Source organism: Protopterus annectens, chromosome 10.part0 (genome assembly GCF_019279795.1).
Source record: "Protopterus annectens isolate FY-2018-M chromosome 10.part0, PAN1.0, whole genome shotgun sequence".
In the NCBI taxonomy this organism is placed as follows: domain Eukaryota; kingdom Metazoa; phylum Chordata; order Ceratodontiformes; family Protopteridae; genus Protopterus; species Protopterus annectens.
Genome location: NC_056744.1, coordinates 189,646,148 through 189,666,170, shown reverse-complemented (window position 1 = coordinate 189,666,170; position 20,023 = coordinate 189,646,148). Strand labels below are relative to the sequence as shown.

At 39.4% G+C, this 20,023-nt stretch overlaps 1 protein-coding gene across 2 annotated transcripts in view; it reads left to right on the top strand.

Annotated features, from left to right (window-relative positions):
- The window catches only part of KIF19 (kinesin family member 19), a 1,202,512-nt gene that overhangs the window by 978,461 nt on the left and 204,028 nt on the right, over positions 1-20,023 (top strand). For both annotated transcript variants that reach the window (XM_044085136.1, XM_044085135.1), the window contains exons 11-12: positions 1,668-1,842; positions 6,731-6,926. In XM_044085136.1, coding sequence (XP_043941071.1) covers positions 1,668-1,842; positions 6,731-6,926 — 371 coding nt within the window. The remainder of the gene's footprint in view (positions 1-1,667; positions 1,843-6,730; positions 6,927-20,023) is intronic.

The following is a 20,023-nucleotide window of genomic DNA, read 5'->3' as shown; positions in this document are numbered from 1 at the left end:
CCCAATTCCTAATTAACAGTAAAATAAAACTACTGCACATCTCCACCACAAATAGCTGCTCCTGGCTCCCATAAGAAGTATTACAAATATAGACAGACTGTGACTTCATGCCTATGGCAGTTATATTATTGTACAAAGACACAAGAAAGTCAAACAATATCTGTGTGTATAATTTTGATAATCGATTTTTTAAGGAATTGAAAGATATAATGGACAGAGTAATGTATTTCTTTTTGCTGCTGAAAAACATGCACTGCTCCCAACAGCCATATCAGTGATCAGTTAATAATGATTATTGAACTGCCTTTTATTTTCACATGCAGTTTGCCTACCAAGGGGGAAGAAGATAGCCACTTATTATGTGTACTTTTTCTTTGAATATTATAAAAGTAAAGTAAATGATGAAGACAGTAATATATTTCAACTTGTTCTCAGATGTATATGCTCCCTCAAGACACAGCAGTGATCACTTAACAGTTATACTAATACTGTTAGCATTCACACATAATCAGCCCCACCAAAAATAAGCCATTTTCGTCCGATACTTCTAGTTATGAAGAAAATCAAAGATATATTGGTCAAAGTAATGTATGTTCTCAGATTAGTGCTCTGCCCACAACAACCAATATTGAAGCTCATTTAACAGAGATCATATACTTATTTGTTTTCTATTTATTTCCATATGACATTGATATGGTCTGCTATCCTCCCAACAAGTTTTATCAGTGGCCAACAATGATCATATACATGCGCTGCGCTTTCACTCAGTTCGTGCACCTGTTCGCCTAATGTTTTAGATTGGAGTCTAACTTGAATCAGAAGACAGGAGGATGCAGCTGTAAGCACTAACATCTGTCATTACCAATCTTACTTTTAAAGTCTACTTAGTCCTGTAAAAACAGTAGGAAGAATACTGAATCAATTGCCTAGCTTAAGTAACAGCACCAACACTGAACTATCCTTGAGGCATTCTAACAGGCTCTTACAAACTATGTGGATTTTATTTCTTTACTTATCTGCACTGCATGCAGTTAATTATTAAAACATTTCTATGGTAGATGTGCATATATGTTGTTACTGCTCACCACATGCATGAATACACCTTAGTTCAGAACATTAGAACATATATGCTGGTCTCCCATTCATTTCTACTTATCCTTAAAAAGGAATCCCATGTGAAATGCCCTCTTCAGAAGTGAAATGAGATAATGTGTTTTTGTTTATTTACTTTAAACTGCAGGGAGATAAGGTTGTGGGGATGAGACTGAATATGATTAGTTTCCTGACCACTTTGAAATGCAGGAGATTTGAAACATATACCAGCAAACCTGCATCATGAACACAGTCATCATGAATTGTTGTAGATAAAGTGCTGCAGAACTTATTTTGAGCCAGATGCTATTCATATAGCTTGTTGCCCAAGGCTGGATTCCCATCTGCCCCACCCTTCCTATGACTCTGATGACATAGATTTTTTTTTTTCTTGGTAGAGATCAGGAGTCAAACTGGGGAAGAAACAGCAGTTTATGAGTTCCACGGTTTCATGGAAGCTACTATATGATTAAAAAGAACATCAAACTCTCACCCATAATTTCAAATTTTATATGTAGTGAGGTGTGTAATTTGTTTTTCTATGATGCATAGAATTGATGGTTGTCTCATTTTAGCTGAAGTCCAGCTGCACAACTCTCACTTTGATCGGCAGGAGATGAATCGGCTGCGAGAACAGCTGATTGGAGCCTTTGAAAAACAGATGGCTGTCCGTCGCAGCCTGATGGAGCTGGAAAACAACTACATGGAAATTCAGATTGAGCTGTCAAGGCATTTTCTAACAATTGCAGAGTAAGTATACTGTCTGCTAACCTGGTCTGTGCAGTGCTCTGATTCTTGATGAAGTAGTCATATTAAACTTTGGGAAAAGTGAAAATAGTCTGTTCTGCTCATATCTTATTCCATCTGAAAGTTCAACTTTTTTCTTACCTAAATGTATATTTGACTCACACAATATATATTACTGCAATATTTTCATTAATTCAAAGTTGAACAATGCTTCATCTGTAACTTACCTGGTGTTTTACTTTGTTAGCCTAGGTAAGGAGTAACTTATTTATAGCTACGGGGTACATTATTGAGCCCCAAGCAAAGTGTGTGCATTGCCCCCACATTCACCTCTCTGCTGTTTTGTCCTACAAAACACTGGCATCTGTAAGAACAATATATAAAAGGGGTGAAAGTAGTAGCTCTAAAAATGGAGATCAAAGTAGGCAAAAGGAAGAGTTAAAGAAATTTAAAGATGTGGGAAGCAAGTGATGAGTGGATAGCAAATTGTTTTTTCCTCACCAGTTAACTCTGTGACAAGGAATATGCTACTAAACTAATAATAATAGATTATTTTGAGGAAGTTTCCATTAGTGAGACAAAAGTGCTCAATAAAAAGTACTTTTGAGTAGATCTGGACCTCGGTTCTTCTTTTTTTGTGGATTATTAGTTGGTGTGTCTTTATGCTACTAAACAACTTCAGAAGTTTACAAACTATGTTATCTACAGACTATTAACAATCAGATTTATCTCCATTTACTCATAGTGTAGTTTTGTCACTGTAGGGGTATTGCAAGGCTAATCGTATTCATAAGCACAATGTGCAGTTATAAAAAATGGATGTGCTTACTGTGTTTATTTGTCGGACATGTCATTAGTGTGATTCATAGATAAAGGTCATGCTAGTGGGATGCTGACATAATGCACCTATCAGTTGCAGACCTGGCAGTGTGTTGCAGTGGCAGAGAGACAGTTCAAAGATAGGCTGACATGTCAATGCTGAGATCTATGTGTAAAAATTGTAAAAATAGGTTTTGACACAGTTAGAAATGCATGGTGAGATATGTAGCTATTCAAAGCCATAAACCAGCAGCAGATTTTATGCAGTAGTTTAAAATATCACAACAGAATGATTACTTGGGAACTTATGATGCAAAGGAATGAATTAGAAAGAAACCTGTACTACTTAATCCTCTTCAGTGGCCAGTATTAAACCTAAAGAAGTACACACAGCACTGCTACCTCAAGTTGAAATCCCACTCATTCTGTGGTCACTTTTCCACAGAGTGTGCAGTGTATTAACTGATGTAGTGCAACAAAGGACCCACTGAAATAAACAAATTTTTCAGTATTATGACTGGAATCAGAAAGAGCACTGGCATGAGTTGCTGACTCACTTTCCTAGTAAATCTAGGCTATTGCTTTGAAAGCACTCTTGGATGTATGGTTAGGGATGGTAACAGTATATATTTTAATGAATGCACAGTTTGAAGCAAGCCTTCTTTCTGGAACTACAAACTGCCCTTGTGTATGTGATGAAGGCCCACTGGTAGCAGTGACGCAGGATCTTGATTAGGTGTACCGTGAACTTATAGTATCAACTTTATCTGGCAGCATATCATAGCTAGGTAAAAGTTATGGACACCTGAAAACCTCAGTCATATATTCAGTTCCCTCAGTCTTTGATTTAGAACTGTGGGACTGAGCAAGTCTGTTAGCAAAACAATTTTCCTGGGTCACGACTGAAAAATGCCTAGTTAACTTACACCACTTAAAGTGAAAACAGATGAAATAAAAAGGACAGAGACGTTTGTAACCAGTTACACTGCTATCACTAATCTGACACGGTCTTAGGAAATGTGCCCATGATTGTGGATGTCACTGTATTCCTGTATGTTTGAAATGAGGGTACATCTGTGAGTGAGTGCAGTCAATGGCAGATGCATAGAGATACCAGCCTACTCACTAGAGTTGCAATGACATCAAGAAAAATAATTTGCTTACTACTTTTCAGAATACTGCAGGAGACTGGTACTATAACTGATGTGGCCCTTAATGTGCCTGGAAAGGGATAAGGATACTATATTTTGGTGGACATGTCAGTGAAACTTTGTAGGCCGTCAAGAATATCAGCATTCTACCAGTAGACATGTCCATGCCAGTATGACCCTAAACCTCTCTCTATTTCTACACTGACAAGTCATCCACACACAATAATAAAGGATGATGCACAGGATTGTATTAGAACTCACTGCCCTTCTTCTTTAGATGTTGTTTCCCTAAATGCATAGTGTTCTCTGAACCACTCGACAACAACAACAACAACACGGGACTCTTGCCTTAGAGGTAAAAGTAGTTTTGTAGCACGTAGTACACCTGTTGGTTTCATATATTCAGGGGTAGTGAACTACTGTAATTCAGGATATATACTGCATCACTGCTGTAAACCCAGAAGTCAGAGCTAAGAAGGTTTCCTCGTACTGTGTCCCAGGAAAAACTTGCATTTGCCCAGGAATGTTCCTGGAAATTTGGAATGTGCCACACTTGTGAGTGCTTTCTCAGAGCCCTGAATTACATTTGCCAAGTTATTGACAGGTCCTCATCATCAGTGCCTTAGACTGCTTTATAGTGACTAGTAAATAATATGGAATGCCTCACTATTTTCTGTTATAAGCAAGGCTATGCCCTTGCAACTCCCATTCTAATATCACCCACCCCATCCAACCACTACCTTTATTTACACTCCACTAACTACCTTGATTATAGCAAGCTCAGATGCTCATAAGCCTAGTACTTATTATACAGCAGGAACTTCTTATTGTAACATTTGTTAATGTCTGTTATGTACTTCACAGATAAAGATTCTAGTTGTCTACTGATGTACTATGTTCTTTATCTGTAAATATGTTGTAAGTAATTGATATGTTAAATTGTTAATCACTATGTAATCCAATGTAACTACTGTCTGTTTATTTTAACTGTGGAGCTTTTCTCCCCAGGCCTGCACTGAAAATGGACCTAGGTCCAGTCGGACACTCCCGGTCAACAAATGTAAATAAATAAATAATAAATAAATAAATAAGAACAGTGGTCATTCTCAAATGCTGCCATCTGCAGGAACCCCATCACATAGGTACCTGAACAGATCCAGAGACACTGATTTTCCATTCCTTTTATTTATTTATTTATTTATTTTTGCGGGGTGGGGGGGTACTGGTAAAACTCAACATTTAGGATATCTAAATATTAGAAAAAAATGAGGTTTTCATTTTCATAGAATTTGCCATCTCAAGCCCAACAAGTCATTCAGTACATCCTGCATTTTTTCTCATGTTTACTATTTGGTAGTGGTGCTGCAGTAGCATTGTCGCCTCACAGCAAGACATTGTCCCGTTTGATTCTCAGCTAGAACGTCTTCTGTGTGGAGGCATATGTGAATGGGCGTGCCTTCGTTGAAGGTTGTGCGTCAAGGCTGGTAACTCGGCATGTAAAAATCCACTACCAAACATTAGCGGACCGGAGTTCCGCTGTGGCGACCCCTAACCGGGATAAGCCAAAAGACACAACAACAACAACTATTTATATTATTGTCAGATTGCTTTATTAAATTCTCCACACCTAGATTTTATATATATGTGTGTATAAAGATGTATATTTGTATATATATATATATATATATATATATATATATATATATATATATATAAATGTGTATATTTTATATATATATATATATATATATATATATATGTATATATATGTATATATATATATACATATATATCTCTAATATATATATATAAATGTAGAGAGAGAAATGCTTGCTGTGTTGTGTGGACCTAAATGTTGAATGTGCATATTAAAGATATCAAATGCATGTTTTTTTTTAACATAAGATAAGTGTATGTGGGGGGGAGTAAGGGGGGGGACTTTTATTATACAAGTGCATTGCTGTACTTCTTTCTATACATTGCTCTTTGAAAAAGCTAACACAAAAAAATGCAGAAAGTATAGTTTATTTTGTAATTTCATATTCAAAAATGTCTTTACCAATTTCCATTTTTCTATTTGCAGTAATACCCTTCATGGTAGTGGTATTGGGAACTCAGGCTTTTGTGATTCCATCAGGTGCAGTGTGTTATGCTGCAGTGCTGACCATCCTGTCAGAAATTAAATACTACAACTAAGCAAATGTATGTATAGATAAACTGATAGATAAATTAAATATACAAAGTAAAGAAATACAAAAAGACAGATGACAGAAACATTAAGTGCATCTTGCAGAAAAAATCAGGAATGTGATACCTTTCAAAGGAAAAAAAAGCTACATACATAAAAAATGTGCGACATGAAAATTGCACTGAAAACTAATTATTTTTTTTTTCTTTACAAAGCAAAGAGTTTGAGAAACAGAAGTTTGCCACAATATAGCTCTCCTTTTGTTGTGGTAATAAGATCGGAATATTTTAGGGAACGTGAGATTTTGAGAGCAGACAAAGCAGTTTTAGTGAAGGCCAGAAAACTTTAGATGACCTGTTAATTGAGACAGCACTGTGTCTGGTAAGCTGTGAAATGGCCAGTCTAGGTGGGCCACCTGATTTCCTGCCAGGAGAACACAGGTTTATATAACTCTCAAGGTATTCCACTTATCACTAGGTAGCTAAATATTAGGAGATGGCTTCAAAGCTTATGGCGAATAACATTCATGATAACATTCTATAATTTGCAAAACACTAATCATTAAAATGCAAACTGTGGGCCCATCACATTCTTCTATTTGGGTAACCAATAGTACAATGTACAGATGGATTTGAAGATGCAAAATAATAATGATGGTAATAATGATGATGATGATTAGACAGCAGTCTGATACTCAGACCTTTAAAATGTTCCTTTTTACTGAACTTTTAAGCTGGGAACAGGAGAAAATGCAGACAATAAAGAAGTGGAGGGAGGAAATGAGGAGAGAGACCTTCAAAGATGACAGCGAGAAGGAATCTGATACCAGTGATGACCAACCAGATGTCATTGAACCACAAGAGGTGTATGCAGCGAGGCACAGAATTGCAGCTCTAATCACAGAGCAAAAGAACATGAGGAAGCAAAAAGTAAGCATGCTTATGGATCAGTGCTCCACTCCAACCAGCTGACAACTGCTGGAAAAATATGTTAAGTTTTAATGTGTTGCAGTGTGGCCCTCCTTAAAAACTAGCACACTGCTGAAGTGTAGTACTAATATCCTTCATTTACTCATATTAACTGCATTACATATTCCACAGTTTTTTTTTAATGTTGCAATATTTAATTGTTCCAGTGCTTTAGATGAGTGTTGTACAGGTTTGTATGATCATTTTTACAAGAAATTTATTTATTCATTAAGTAGAAGGTACCTCTACGAAGTTAAACACCACATTACTAATAGAAGTATTACAGAGCAAAATGCTTTTTTAAGAGAGAAGAGATAATGCTATGGCAAAATAGGAAGTCCATTCCACAGACAGTATGGCAGCTAATTTGGACAATTAAAGCTAAGTGCTGCTAATGAGTTTATCCTGTACTCCAGTGTTTGATTTCCTTAGCCTTCATTTGCATACCATGTGACTCTGGACAAACCAGACAGTGTGCCTAGGTTCCCACTGAAATGAGGCTTGTGCTTAGTATGATTACCTGATCAACAAATAAAATAATTCACATTCATTTTTAAGAATAGTGATTGAACTGCAGATGCTAAGGATATGCGAACCTATTAACATGATCACTTACATAGAATTTGTTGCCGAAACATAACTCTCAAGTACCCTGATTTAGGAATACCACTTTGATTTTGACTCTCAGATTTAGCATTGCTCTTTCTAGATTTGAGATGTTCCTCACAAAATCAGACCTGTTTTTGAGTAAATACTTTATTAAATACATAAACTTTGCCTATACAAAGATTTGCTACCACTAAGTTTATAGTGTCTAGTGTATAAAGACCTTCCGTTGTGAAAAATAAGAAAGTGCTACCCTATCTGATCCTCTTCTTTAACTTTTAGAGGCCAAACATACGATTTTTAATTCTGAGGGTTTGAGAGCTATGCACAGAACAGGTAAAATACAACAATGTTATAATAACCAGATTGGAAAGAAAGGAAATCAAAAATCAGGACCACATCAGGCACTCAGTAATGTTGACTGTCAAAGATGATAGTAGTCAAAATGAATATTGTAAAATGATAGCAAAGAAGGTTAGTGAGATGTGAATAATAAATTAAACTGCAGATGTTGAGTGTCAGTAATGTGTCCAGAGTCACAGTTTCTAAAACAGAAAACATTATTTTAGGCCAAACTTCAAAGAAAGAAGTGAGCAATAGTTTGTTATTAGTACATAAATGTTTGCAAACGTAAATGTCCTGACTCTCTGGCACAGCCAAATACAAGAGAATAAATGTATAAACATTCAACTAAATTTACATGCCAGCAAACGTTGTTCCTGGTGTTTATTTGGCTGTGCACATCCAAATCAAAATGACAGATCAGACATTGACTTGCAGATTACAAAGAAGTCAGTTGAATGTAACCAGTAAACAACAGAATGTAATGGTAATTTATGAAACCTTCTCCAGTAGTTTACATTTTATAGTCCAGACATTATTGTCAGTGTGTGTGTGTGTCTGTGTGTGTGTGTGTGTGTGTGTGTGTGTGTGTGTGTGTGTGTGTGTGTGTGTGTGTATCGTATGTGTGTGTAATGTGTTATACATTTGTTTGATTTGATTTTCTAAGTGATTTGTGTTTTAACTGTTTTTGTTCTTCTGTTTAGCAATATATACCAATTTAAACAATAAATTTTATTATACTAAAACAAAAATGTAGGAAAATTTAAAAAAAAAATCTATCTCATATGCAAGTGCTTGTGAAACCCGGTGGTGGTGGTACTATTCTTGGTCTCTTCAAGCTACCCCAGCCCTCCCCTTTGAAGGGCTCACAACGCTAGAAGATTGCTGCAGTACAAATACTACAAATACTTTATTCTAGTAGCAGCATTCACCTGTATTCTGCATTCTGCAGTCAAGGTTTCCTTTTCAGGGAAACAAGGTACTATTATTGGTCTCTTCCAGCTACCCCAGCCCTCCCCTTTGAAGGGCTCGCAACGCTAGACGATTGCTGCAGTACAAATACTAAAAATACTTTATTCTAGTAGCAGCGTTCACCTGCATTCTGCATTCTGCAGTCAAGGTTTCCTTTTAAGGGAAAACGAGGTACTCTTCTTGGTCTCTTCCAGCTACCCAGCCCTCCCCTTTGAAGGGCTCGCAATGCTAGAAGATTGCTGCAGTACAAATACTACAAATACTTTATTCTAGTAGCAGCGTTCACCTGTATTCTGCATTCTGCAGTCAAGGTTTCCTTTTCAGGGAAACTATGTACTAATCTTGGTCTCTTTCAGCTACCCCAGCCCTCCCCTTTGAAGGGCTCGCAATGCTAGAAGATTGCTGCAGTACAAATACTACAAATACTTTATTCTAATAGCAGCGTTCACCTGTATTCTGCATTCTGCAGTCAAGGTTTCCTTTTCAGGGAAATGAGGTTAACAACTTTTCTGTATTTCCTTTTGTAACCAAGGAGTTTAATCTGTTATAGCCTCCCCAGGAACCAGCAGCACTAGCTAGTATCACCCAAGTCTCTATGGTCACTTTACTGTAAAGTTAGCCTGAATATAGTTTACAGCAAATAACCTGCAACTTTAAATAATTAAAATACTTACCCTAGCATACTTTGTGCCTGTTCTTACATAAACAGCACATACTGATTGGCTCTGTAGTACTGCGGTTGGGTTGTCCCCTCTCCATTCACCTCGCTCCACTCAGCTCACTCTGCTCCCATACCCTACCCCCAATTTCCACCCACCCCCACATCATCTATATTTATTCATACTCACTGTTTCCTGATTACTCTCCTCTACCAATCAGATTTCTCTGTGTAGTCTACCACTCCTCCTAACCACTTCCTGTCCCTCACTTTCTTTTACTACATCACACCACACTCCCCGCAACTAGGCCTATACTCCACCTTTTCCAATTATACCCCAATATGCTTATCTTTCTGTCATCACTCCTACTGTCACTCATATCCCTAACATACATTACATCCATGCAAACTGCCATCCCCATACACATTACTTCCTTTCATACTACACATACTTTAACACCTACTAAAACCCAATTAACTTTCCTGTCTGTGCTACACTATTTAAGCATAACATTATCCTGTACACTAACAAGTCCCAATTACTAACTCCTTTTTATAGAAAAGCTCCTTATATAGCCATATCTAAGATAGCACACATTACTGAACACATTCTAGTACTCAGCATAATACTCCTTATAGCAGGAGATATACACCCAAACCCTGGACCAAGTCAATCTATCCCACCAAAAAGAACTCAATCTGACCTACTGATCATAGATTTTAATGCTAGAAGTATTTCTAACAAACTCCCTGACCTACATGCACTTATTTCACACCACACCCCTGATGTACTTACTATTTCAGAGACCTGGCTAAAACCCACCATCCCAAATACTGAAGTCCTTCCACCAGGATACAATATCTTAAGGATAGACAGAATTGGTAGGAAAGGAGGTGGAGTTGCAATTCTATTCAAAAACTCACTTAATCTCCAGCTACTCCAAGTCCCCATACCCACATTTCAAAATGATGAAATCATTGGTGCTAACCTATCTTTAAACAATGATGAAAAAATCAACATCCTCTGTAGCTATATCCCTCCAGGAAATAACTCTCTCACCATAGAAGAAATTCTTCAATGGCTTAGTCAAAACTTTCCTCAAGAGACTATTTTACCAGGAGACCTAAATACTGACTGGCTAACCTATAACTCCATAAACCCCACCAATCAAATAAATCTCTAGGGATTTACTCAACTTATTCAGAACCCACCAGGATAGACAAAAAGTCTCAAAGACAATCTGTTATTCACTGGACATTAGTGAAAAGCCTCAAACATTACTACCACACAGGACTACTACCAGATGGATTTAGCGACCATCTCCCTACTTTTCTCCTAAGGAAACAAACCAACATTCCTAAACCCATAATCTATAGACAGGTCAGGGATGATAAACATTTAAATCCACAGCACCTAAATGATATTTTAAAACAATGTAACTGGGAACCTCTAAGAACCTTAGACCTAGATCAGGCAGTTGACTATTTCAACAATAAATTTACCACTGTTTTAGAGCAAAGGCAAATTATGCTCCATGGCTAACTAGGAAGACAAGAACCTTACTTAAATCTAGAGACAAGGCCTGGAGGCAATGGAAAAAAAGACAACTCTGACCTTACCAAACAACACTATAGACAACTTAGGAATCTAACCAAAAAACAAACTAAACTAGATAAACAAAACTACTTCCTTGGTCAGCAAAACAAACATTCAAAAAACCCCAAAAATTCTGGTACACCATCAACTCTTTGTTAAAATCTGGTAAAATAACCATCCCTACCCCTACATCCCCCGATAACAATAACAATAGCATAGCTTCACAACTCAACCATCGCTTCAAAAACTCAGTTAACATGCTATCCTCCCAACTATCCAAAACTAATGACCTACTCACCACTACAAAGTGTAACTCACCATGTAACTCAACCAAATACCCAAGCAACATACCTTCCTTTGTCTTCTCACCTGTTCCTACAAACAAAATTAAAAAACACATCCTTAAATTGAAGCCTACCACTCTTGCAGCAGATGGTATACCTGCTAACCTCTTAAAAATAGCAGCTGACTCTGTATCCTACCCTGTATTTATACTTATCAATCGATCAGTTCAGGAAGCTTATGTACCTTACCTATGGAAAATCTCATACATTATACCACTACATAAAGGTGGTAACTCACATGATTTTTCCAACTACCGGCCTATAGCCATACTTTCTCCCTTACCTAAACTTCTAGAAAAATGTGTTCATTACCAGGTTATGGAATTCCTGTGCTCACATAACCTTCTCTCCCCCACTCAACATGGCTTCCGCCCACACCATAGCACCACTACTGCTCTTCTCTCTTTTTCCAATGAGGTAAATCTACACCAGAATAATAATAACTTTGTATCTGCCATTTTCTTAGACCTTTCCAAAGTTTTTGACATGGTCTCTCATCCCTTATTACTAGACACACTCTCCTCCCTATCCTTTGACTCTCCCACTATCTCCTGGTTTAAAAGCTATTTATCTGATAGACAGCAAGCTGTTCAATGACAAGCTGAGCTATCAACCCTTCTACCCACCTCTATAGGTGTACCTCAAGAGTCAATACTTGGCCCATTACTTTTCTCCATTTTCACAAACAACCTACGCACCTCCACCAAACAAGCCACATTAGTACAGTACACAGATGATTATACACTTATCTGCACTGCTTCATCTCCTACCTCCCTACAGCACATAACCCAATATCCTTTTCTTCTGTAGAAAGTTGGATCACTGACATCCAACTAATTCTCAACCCTAAGAAAACAAAACTTCTCTTATTTGCTCCTAATAAATCCAAATCTTCTCCCCTAAACTTCTCTATCACTTCTAGAGATGGCACTGTAATCTCCCCTTCAGCCCACACAAAACTCTTAGGGGTTGAAATAGACAAAAACCTGTTCTTTGATACACACATAGCTCAAACTATCCAAAAGGTCCACAAAAAAATGGGTACTCTCTATAGACACAAAAACGTTCTCACTGATAAAGCAAGAATCACCCTAGCCCAAACTCACCTCTTGTCCACACTTAACTATGCAGCGCCTATCCTAACCCACATTAGTAAAACTGATCTGGCTAAAATTGAGGTATGCTACAACAAAATTGCCAAATTTGCTAACAACTCTCCATTTAGAACTCATCACTGCCAGGCACTAAGAGATCTTCAATGGCTTGAATTCTCTCAATTGTTAATCTACCAGCAGCTAAACTATGCTTTTACCATCCTAAATTTCCCAAACAAAACTCCAGTACTAAAACAACTACTAACCGAACATTCCACTAATCGCTTGCTTCGGTCTTCCAATAAACCACTCCTCAGTATTACCACCGCCAATAATACAGCTGGTAAAGCTCTATGCTTCCACAAAATAGCTAGAAACTGGAACAATCTCCCCACCACCATAACCTCCATAAAAACAACCACTCAATTCAAAAAGCTACTCAAATCTCATCTTAAGAAAACATGAATCTGCCCATGTATTACATGACTACCCATCTTCCACCTACTGGCACTCCTCCATATTTCTGCATATACTTATGTAATGATGGTATGTTTTGGAAACTGTTGCAATGACTGTATATACTTTTTTTTAGCTATTGTGTATGCCACTACTGGCATACCTCCCTATTTCTGCATATTCTTTTGTAATGATGGTATGTTTTGGAAAGTGTTGGAATGACTGTATATATTTTGTTTTAACTATTGTGTATGCCACTACCTTTAGATAAATTATACTTTGTAAAATTAATGTGCATGACACTACCTAGGATAATTTTATATCTATGACTTATGTCACTTGTTAACATGTAACCTGTGGAGCTTTTCTCCCCGGGACTCAACTGACCTGGTCCAGTTGGATTATCCCGGTTAACAAATGTAAAATAAAAAAATAAATAAATAAAAAAAATTATAACTTCTATTTCCCTAGAATAAACAGTTCTAATACAGGCAACCTAATACTTAGAATCTCACTGAAGACACTTGAAATACTAATGACAGTACAATAACAGTAAATGAAATATGGTAATTGTATTTCTATAACTGTAACTAGGCAATGTGAATGTCAGTCCTATAACTGTAATGTATTGTAACTAACTCTGAGATGGGGAGGAATCACTGTGTGATAGGAGATATGTGGAGTTTCTTTTTAGGGAGAGTAAGTAAATGTATTTAGTGTGTGATTTAGTGATTTTGCCAGAAAAATGAACACATTGCGAAAATCTCAAGCTTGAGCTTAAAGACTGATAGATAACTTGTGTGTGATTCAATTGATTAGAGAAGTAAGACCAAATGATTTCCTCAGAATTTTATTGCATATTTGTTGAGATTAATAGGGATGACTTTGCAGCAGGTTTTATATAAGTTCAGCTAGCAGCAAATGATCTGTGATGAATTTATGCCAAAACCAAGAAAATATAAAATGTATTTTCTAGGCAGAATCCACAAAACTTTCCATATTGCTTTCCTACTCACTTATTTTATGTGACAGAACCTGAGATGTGAAGTTGTTCTATCTCGCCGTTCATTCTTACAGATGGGTTTGGAGCCGATCCTCGGCTCCAAGCTGGCCTACTGCAAAGCTTGAAGCCTTCAGACAGCTCGAGGCCAAGTCCCTATCCCATGATGCACCTTGAGTTACCCCAGATCTAGTTTGCCGCTGCAACAGATCGGAGGTTTGCTAGCACAGCTCGGGCCAGTATAGCTTTTTTCCTAAAAAAATTCTAAATTCTGTCTTACATATTAATAGTTATTGATAGTTATTGATAGTTACAACTGTAGATCTTTAATAGCTTAAAATTAGATAGTTCTCTTACTCCCTTTGGCCTTCATTTTTTATAGGCCTTTAGTATTCCCTTCCCCTTCTTTGGTGCACCTTTATAAAAATATTAGGATAGTTTTATATAGCTTTGTAGTGTTTAATAAACTTCTGTAAATGTTTGACATTGTGTGTGAGTGTGTTTAGATAGTTATAGTTAGATTACATTTATTCTTATACAGCCCATTTATTTTTTTAAGGGCTAAGTTCTGTAGTTTAAGATTGCTAAAGTTTGTGTGTGTGTGTGTGTGTGTGTGTGTGTGTGTGTGTGTGTGTGTGTGTGTGTGTGTGTGTGTGTGTGTGTGTGTGTGTGTCTTTCTTCTTTGATACTACAGTCTGTTGGTGTACAGTCAAATATTTATGGTACTGTAGCTGGTAACATGGCTAGGGCGACCTCGGTAGTGCAGCGGTTAGCATTGCTGCCTCACAGCAAGAGGTTCTCTGGTTCGATTCTTGGCTGGGGTGCCTTCTGTGCAGAGTCTGCATGTCCTCCCTTTGGTTGCGTGGGTTTCCTCTGGGTGCTCTGGTTTCCTCCCATAAGACATGCAGTAGGTAGATTGGACACTCTAAATTGGCCCTAGGTGTGAGTGTGTGTGTGCCTTCTGTGGAAGGTTGGGCGCCGGGCTGGCAACTCAACACCATAAAACTCCACTGCCAATCATGAGCAGACAGATGATCCACTGTAGTGACCCCTAACCGGGAAAAAGCCAAAAGCAGAAGAAGCTGGTAACATGGCTGACCAAGAAAAAGACAAACATTCCAAGTCTGGGTTTAAAAAATGTCCAAAGTGTGGACAAAAAATGTCAGTGATTTCAGTACCAAAAACTGTTATTCCATCCATTTCTTTTCCTCCTCCGAGTTGGAGGAGTTGGACCTCATGATTGTTGAGCCTTCAGGGCCGGCGCCTGCTCCAGTGCCATCAGTTCCATTTACTTAGACTTCCTCTGCACCCACTGAAGCGTCTAGGAGCCGACACTCTCCGGTCGAGTCCAGGGAGGATAGTCGGACTGACCTGTTGGTTCCAACTTTGCCTCTCAGGGCCCTTGGCTCAGATGATTTCAGCTCCTACCTCTGGTTTGGAGCCCACTGTTCTGGTGCTGAGGGAATTGATTGTTTCTTCAGATCCAGTGGTTTCTTCTCATTGGAGCAAAGGTGCCTTCGAAGCTATGAGGAGAGTAATGTCCCCCAGGACATCCACAACTTCAGGACCAACTACCTCCTCCCCAAAAGTGCCTGTGTCCACTTCTGCCTCAGAGAATCTCTTTGAAGCATAGAGACCTGAGCTTCAGGAAACCCCATCGGGTGGCCCCTGCTCTTCCGAGACCTCACCAGAAATTCCAACTGATGAGGTTCCCAGGAAGAGAATTTGCAAGAGGAAGCACCTAGACTCCCCACAGGAGTCTCTCACATCTGACACCGACTTAGATGAATCAGAATGGTCCCCCCAGTCCCCCTCAAAAGATGTCTCATTTGCAGATATATTAAAAATCCTTAAGCAGAGGAGTGGCTGGAAGTCCACCAACCCTACTGAAGACGAGTCGGTTATCCTGAAGGCTTTCGGGTCTCAACCCTTCACCTCTTGGGTGTCTCCATCCTTCGATGAGCTCACGGAGCTGGTCTCACAAAGGGCGTGGGAGTCTCCGGACACCATGGAGCCTGTCTGTAGGAGGCCCAATAAATGTATTTTTGCCCCTCAGGATAACTCTTTTCTCACTAAGGGAGGGCCAGTTGATGCCATGGTGATAGCGGCAGCCACCAAAAAGTCGATGTCAGAAACTTCTTCCTCTATCAATCCTCCTAACATAGACTCTAGGATTATGGATAGATACGGGAAGCGCATGTACAGTTCAGCAACGTTTGCCATGCGTTCACTGAACTATCTTACACATTTCACAAGACTGCAAAGAGACCTTCTAAAAGAGCTTTGGAGATACTATTCAGGGTACAGTAGCTGCAGGAGCTTCAGACAAAGTTGCCTCCCAGCTTGCTACCCTTAATTCCATAGTGAACTCGTCCATGCATCTCATCTCATATGCAGCTGATGGAATGAGTAGGGCAGCGGGTACAGGAATTGCTCTCAGGAGACACTCCTGGCTGCACTTATGTTCCTTTGTGGAGCCCTTTAAGTCAACTTTTGTTAACACCCCTTTTGATGGCTTGTCCCTTTTCAGGCCCAAAGTTAAGGAAACTTTTAACCAGGTGTGAGCAGGAAGGAAAGACTCTGTCTGCTGTTGGAGTCTGTTTTTCCACCCTTACTAGACCTACCCAAGGGTCAAAAGGGAGGAAAGATGTGGTTCCAAAAAGCCCAAGGAGCCTTTCTGGACACACGTGGTGAACCCCCCCCTCCAGAGGCAGAGGAGGGGGCAATAATGGAAGATGCCACCATCGCAGTAGAGGGGTCTGCAAAACCAAGGCGACAGAGACCAGTTCTTTGGGAAGCCCTACCAGCACTCCTAAAAAGAGGAACAACTGTCCTACTCTGGAGGCAGTTGGAGGTCGCTTATCCTTGTATCCAGACACCTGGCTCAAAATAACAAATGACAACTGGGTACAAAGTGTAGTTCCCAGAGGATATTTCATTCCCTTCACCATCCCCCCTCCATTGACAACAAGAATCCCCGACGTTCCACCCAAGTTACAGGGAACAAGCAACAATAGAGGTCCAAATGTTGCCAAGAAAAAGAGTCATCCAACCAGTCCCAGCAGAAGAGACAGGATCTGGAACTTACTCAAGGTTCTATTTAGTTCCAAAAAGACAGGGGACTGCAGACCTATTTTGGACCTCAGCAGACTAAACAGATCTGTCAAGAAAGAGAAGTACTGGATGGTCACGCTTCAGTCTATACTTCCCTTCTTAGGAAAAGACAATTGGATGCACTTGATAGATCTTCAGGATGTGTACTACCATATAAAAATGGCCAGACCATCCAGAGATCATCTGTGCTTCCGGATGGGAGGCAATCATTACCAGGTTTGAGCCCTGCCCTTTGGTCTCACTACTGCCCCTAGAGTGTTCACCAAATGTATGGCAGTGGTCATGGCTCACCTGAGGCATTTGGGATTCTAGGTGTTTCTGTACTTAGACAATTGGCTCCTCACTGCCAATACCAGGCATCTGCTAATACAAGCCAGGGACACCACTCTTTCTGTTTGCAATCAATTGGGCATTACCATAAATTCAGAAAAATCTGCTTTGTCACCACTGCAACATATCATTTTTGTCAGAGCAGAATTGGACACCACCACCACCACGTTAAAACTGCCATCAGAAAAGATATTATTGCTTCATCAGCAAATCCAGAACATCATATCCAGAGACAGGGCTCCAGCATCAGAAGTGCTAAAGTTGTTAGGGATGATGGCAGCTGCAATAATAGCGATTCATTTGGGTTGCATGCACATGCAGATTCTACAATGGCTACTGTTCACACAATGGTCTTAGCAAGAGCTCCCAATGTCTCATCTCATTATTATAACAAACACATGCAAAAAGGATCTTTAGTGTTGGTTGACCACTCTTCAAGTTACTATAGGTCATCCTTTAATCCTACCCTCACCATCGGCAACAGTGACCACGGACGCTTCCCTGATAGGGTGGGGGGGGGGCATTTTCAGGGATGAATAGTCCAAGGCACATGGACAAATCAAGAGACACATCTGCATATCAGTGTTCTGTAGAGGAGAGTGGTACTCTTGACATTGCAGTGCTTTCAGGACTTTCTCTCTCTGGGGACAATTGTGATTCAGACGGACAACATGTCAGTTGTCTGGTACTTGAACAAACAAGGAGGAACCAGGTCCTATCCCCTTTGTTGAGAGGCCCTAAGAGTATGGCAGTATGCTACATCCACCCAGTGCTTTCTGATAGCAATGCACATCCCAGGGAAATCCAATGTGATTGCAGACAAACTGAGCAGGGCAATCGTTTTGGGTCATGAGTGTTCCCTCAAAAAAGAGATAGCGGAGAGAATATTCCGCAGATGGGGCCAGCCTTGCAATCATTTTGCCTCCCACATGAACACAAAATGTAGAAGCTACTTTGCCCTGATTCCCCCTCCGGGAAATTCCCCAAGGGACGCACTCATACACGATTGGCCTCCTGGTCTCCTCTATGCATTCCCACCAATTCCTCTGATACCCGAAGTACTACAGAAAGCAAAAGCCCTGGGAAGGACCATCATTCTAATAGCCCCTCATTGGCCTCATCAGATTTGGTTCCCCTTCCTTCGTCTTCATCTGTTGAAAGAGCCTTGGATTCTAGACCCAGTTCCAGACCTTTTAAGTCATTCGTCGGAGGCTCTTCATCCCTCCCTTCATTCCCTAAAATTGACAGTTTGGCTGCTCCAATTCCCAACATAGCCAGGTCCCATAACCTCTTAAATGAAATGCAGCATATTTTAATATCTTCTCATAAATCCTCCACTAGGAAGTTGTACCTTAGCAAATGGAGGATATTTTCTATATGGGCTTCTCAGAATAACATTGATCTCTACCAAGCCCCCATTTCCTCTATATTAAAATTTTTGACAATGCTTTTCAACAAAGGAGTGATGACAGCTACAATTCAGGTACAGCTTGCTGCCATCTCTAATTTTCATCTTGGTATTGAATGATTGAACATAATGTCACACAAGCTATCCAAAGCCTTCCTCAAAGGGACCTTCCACCTCAGACCACCAGTGAAATCCCCTTATACCCCATGGAACTTAAATTTTATGCTTTCACACATTATTCTCCCACCTTTTGAGCCAGCGTCCTCATGTGATTTGAAATTTTTGTATTGGAAGACTATCTTTTTAGTAGCCATCACATCTGCCCAAAGAGTATCAGAACTGCAGGTCTTGTTCATAAAACCTCTGTATTTGTTTTTTTCATGCCAACAGAGTGTCGCTGCGAACAAACCCTTCATTCTTTCCTAAAGTTTGTACTGAAGCTAATCTTAACCAAATCATTGATTTACCAGTGTTTTTCCCCAAACACACCAACAACTTAGAGTATATGCTGCAGAAGCCTGGTGTTCATAGACAGATCAGATTTTACCTGGACAGAATCAAAGAATTCAGAAGATCAGAACAACTTTTTTTTTCCTTTTCAGATTCTAGGAAAGGTATGCCAGTGGCAAAAACAACACTATCTAAATGGTTATCTGACTGTATCACTTTCACTTATTCAGCTGTCACTTTACCTTTACAACACAAAATTAAGGCTCATTCTACCAGAGCAGTGTCCGCATCCTCTGCTTTTTCTGCTAGGCTTCCTATAGACAATATTTGTGCAGCAGCCTCTTGGTCAAGACCTCATACCTTCATCTCACATTACAAAGTTGATAGGGCCTCCAGGGACAGGGCCTCCTTTGTTTCTACTGTCCTGAAAAATATACTTCCATGAGCCACCCGAGAAAGATGGTGCTTGGGACGCTACCCATCTGTAAGAATGAATGGTGAGATTGAACAACTTCACATAAAGAAGTTATGTACTCACCATAACATTCCATGTGAGTTGTTCATCTTGACTTCCTTCATACTTCCCACCCTCCTACCCTGCCAATGTTTTTTCGAGGACCGAGACACTAGTTTTATCATGGTTGCTCTGACTTTCTATGGGTTTTCCCTAAAAAAGTGATAGAATGG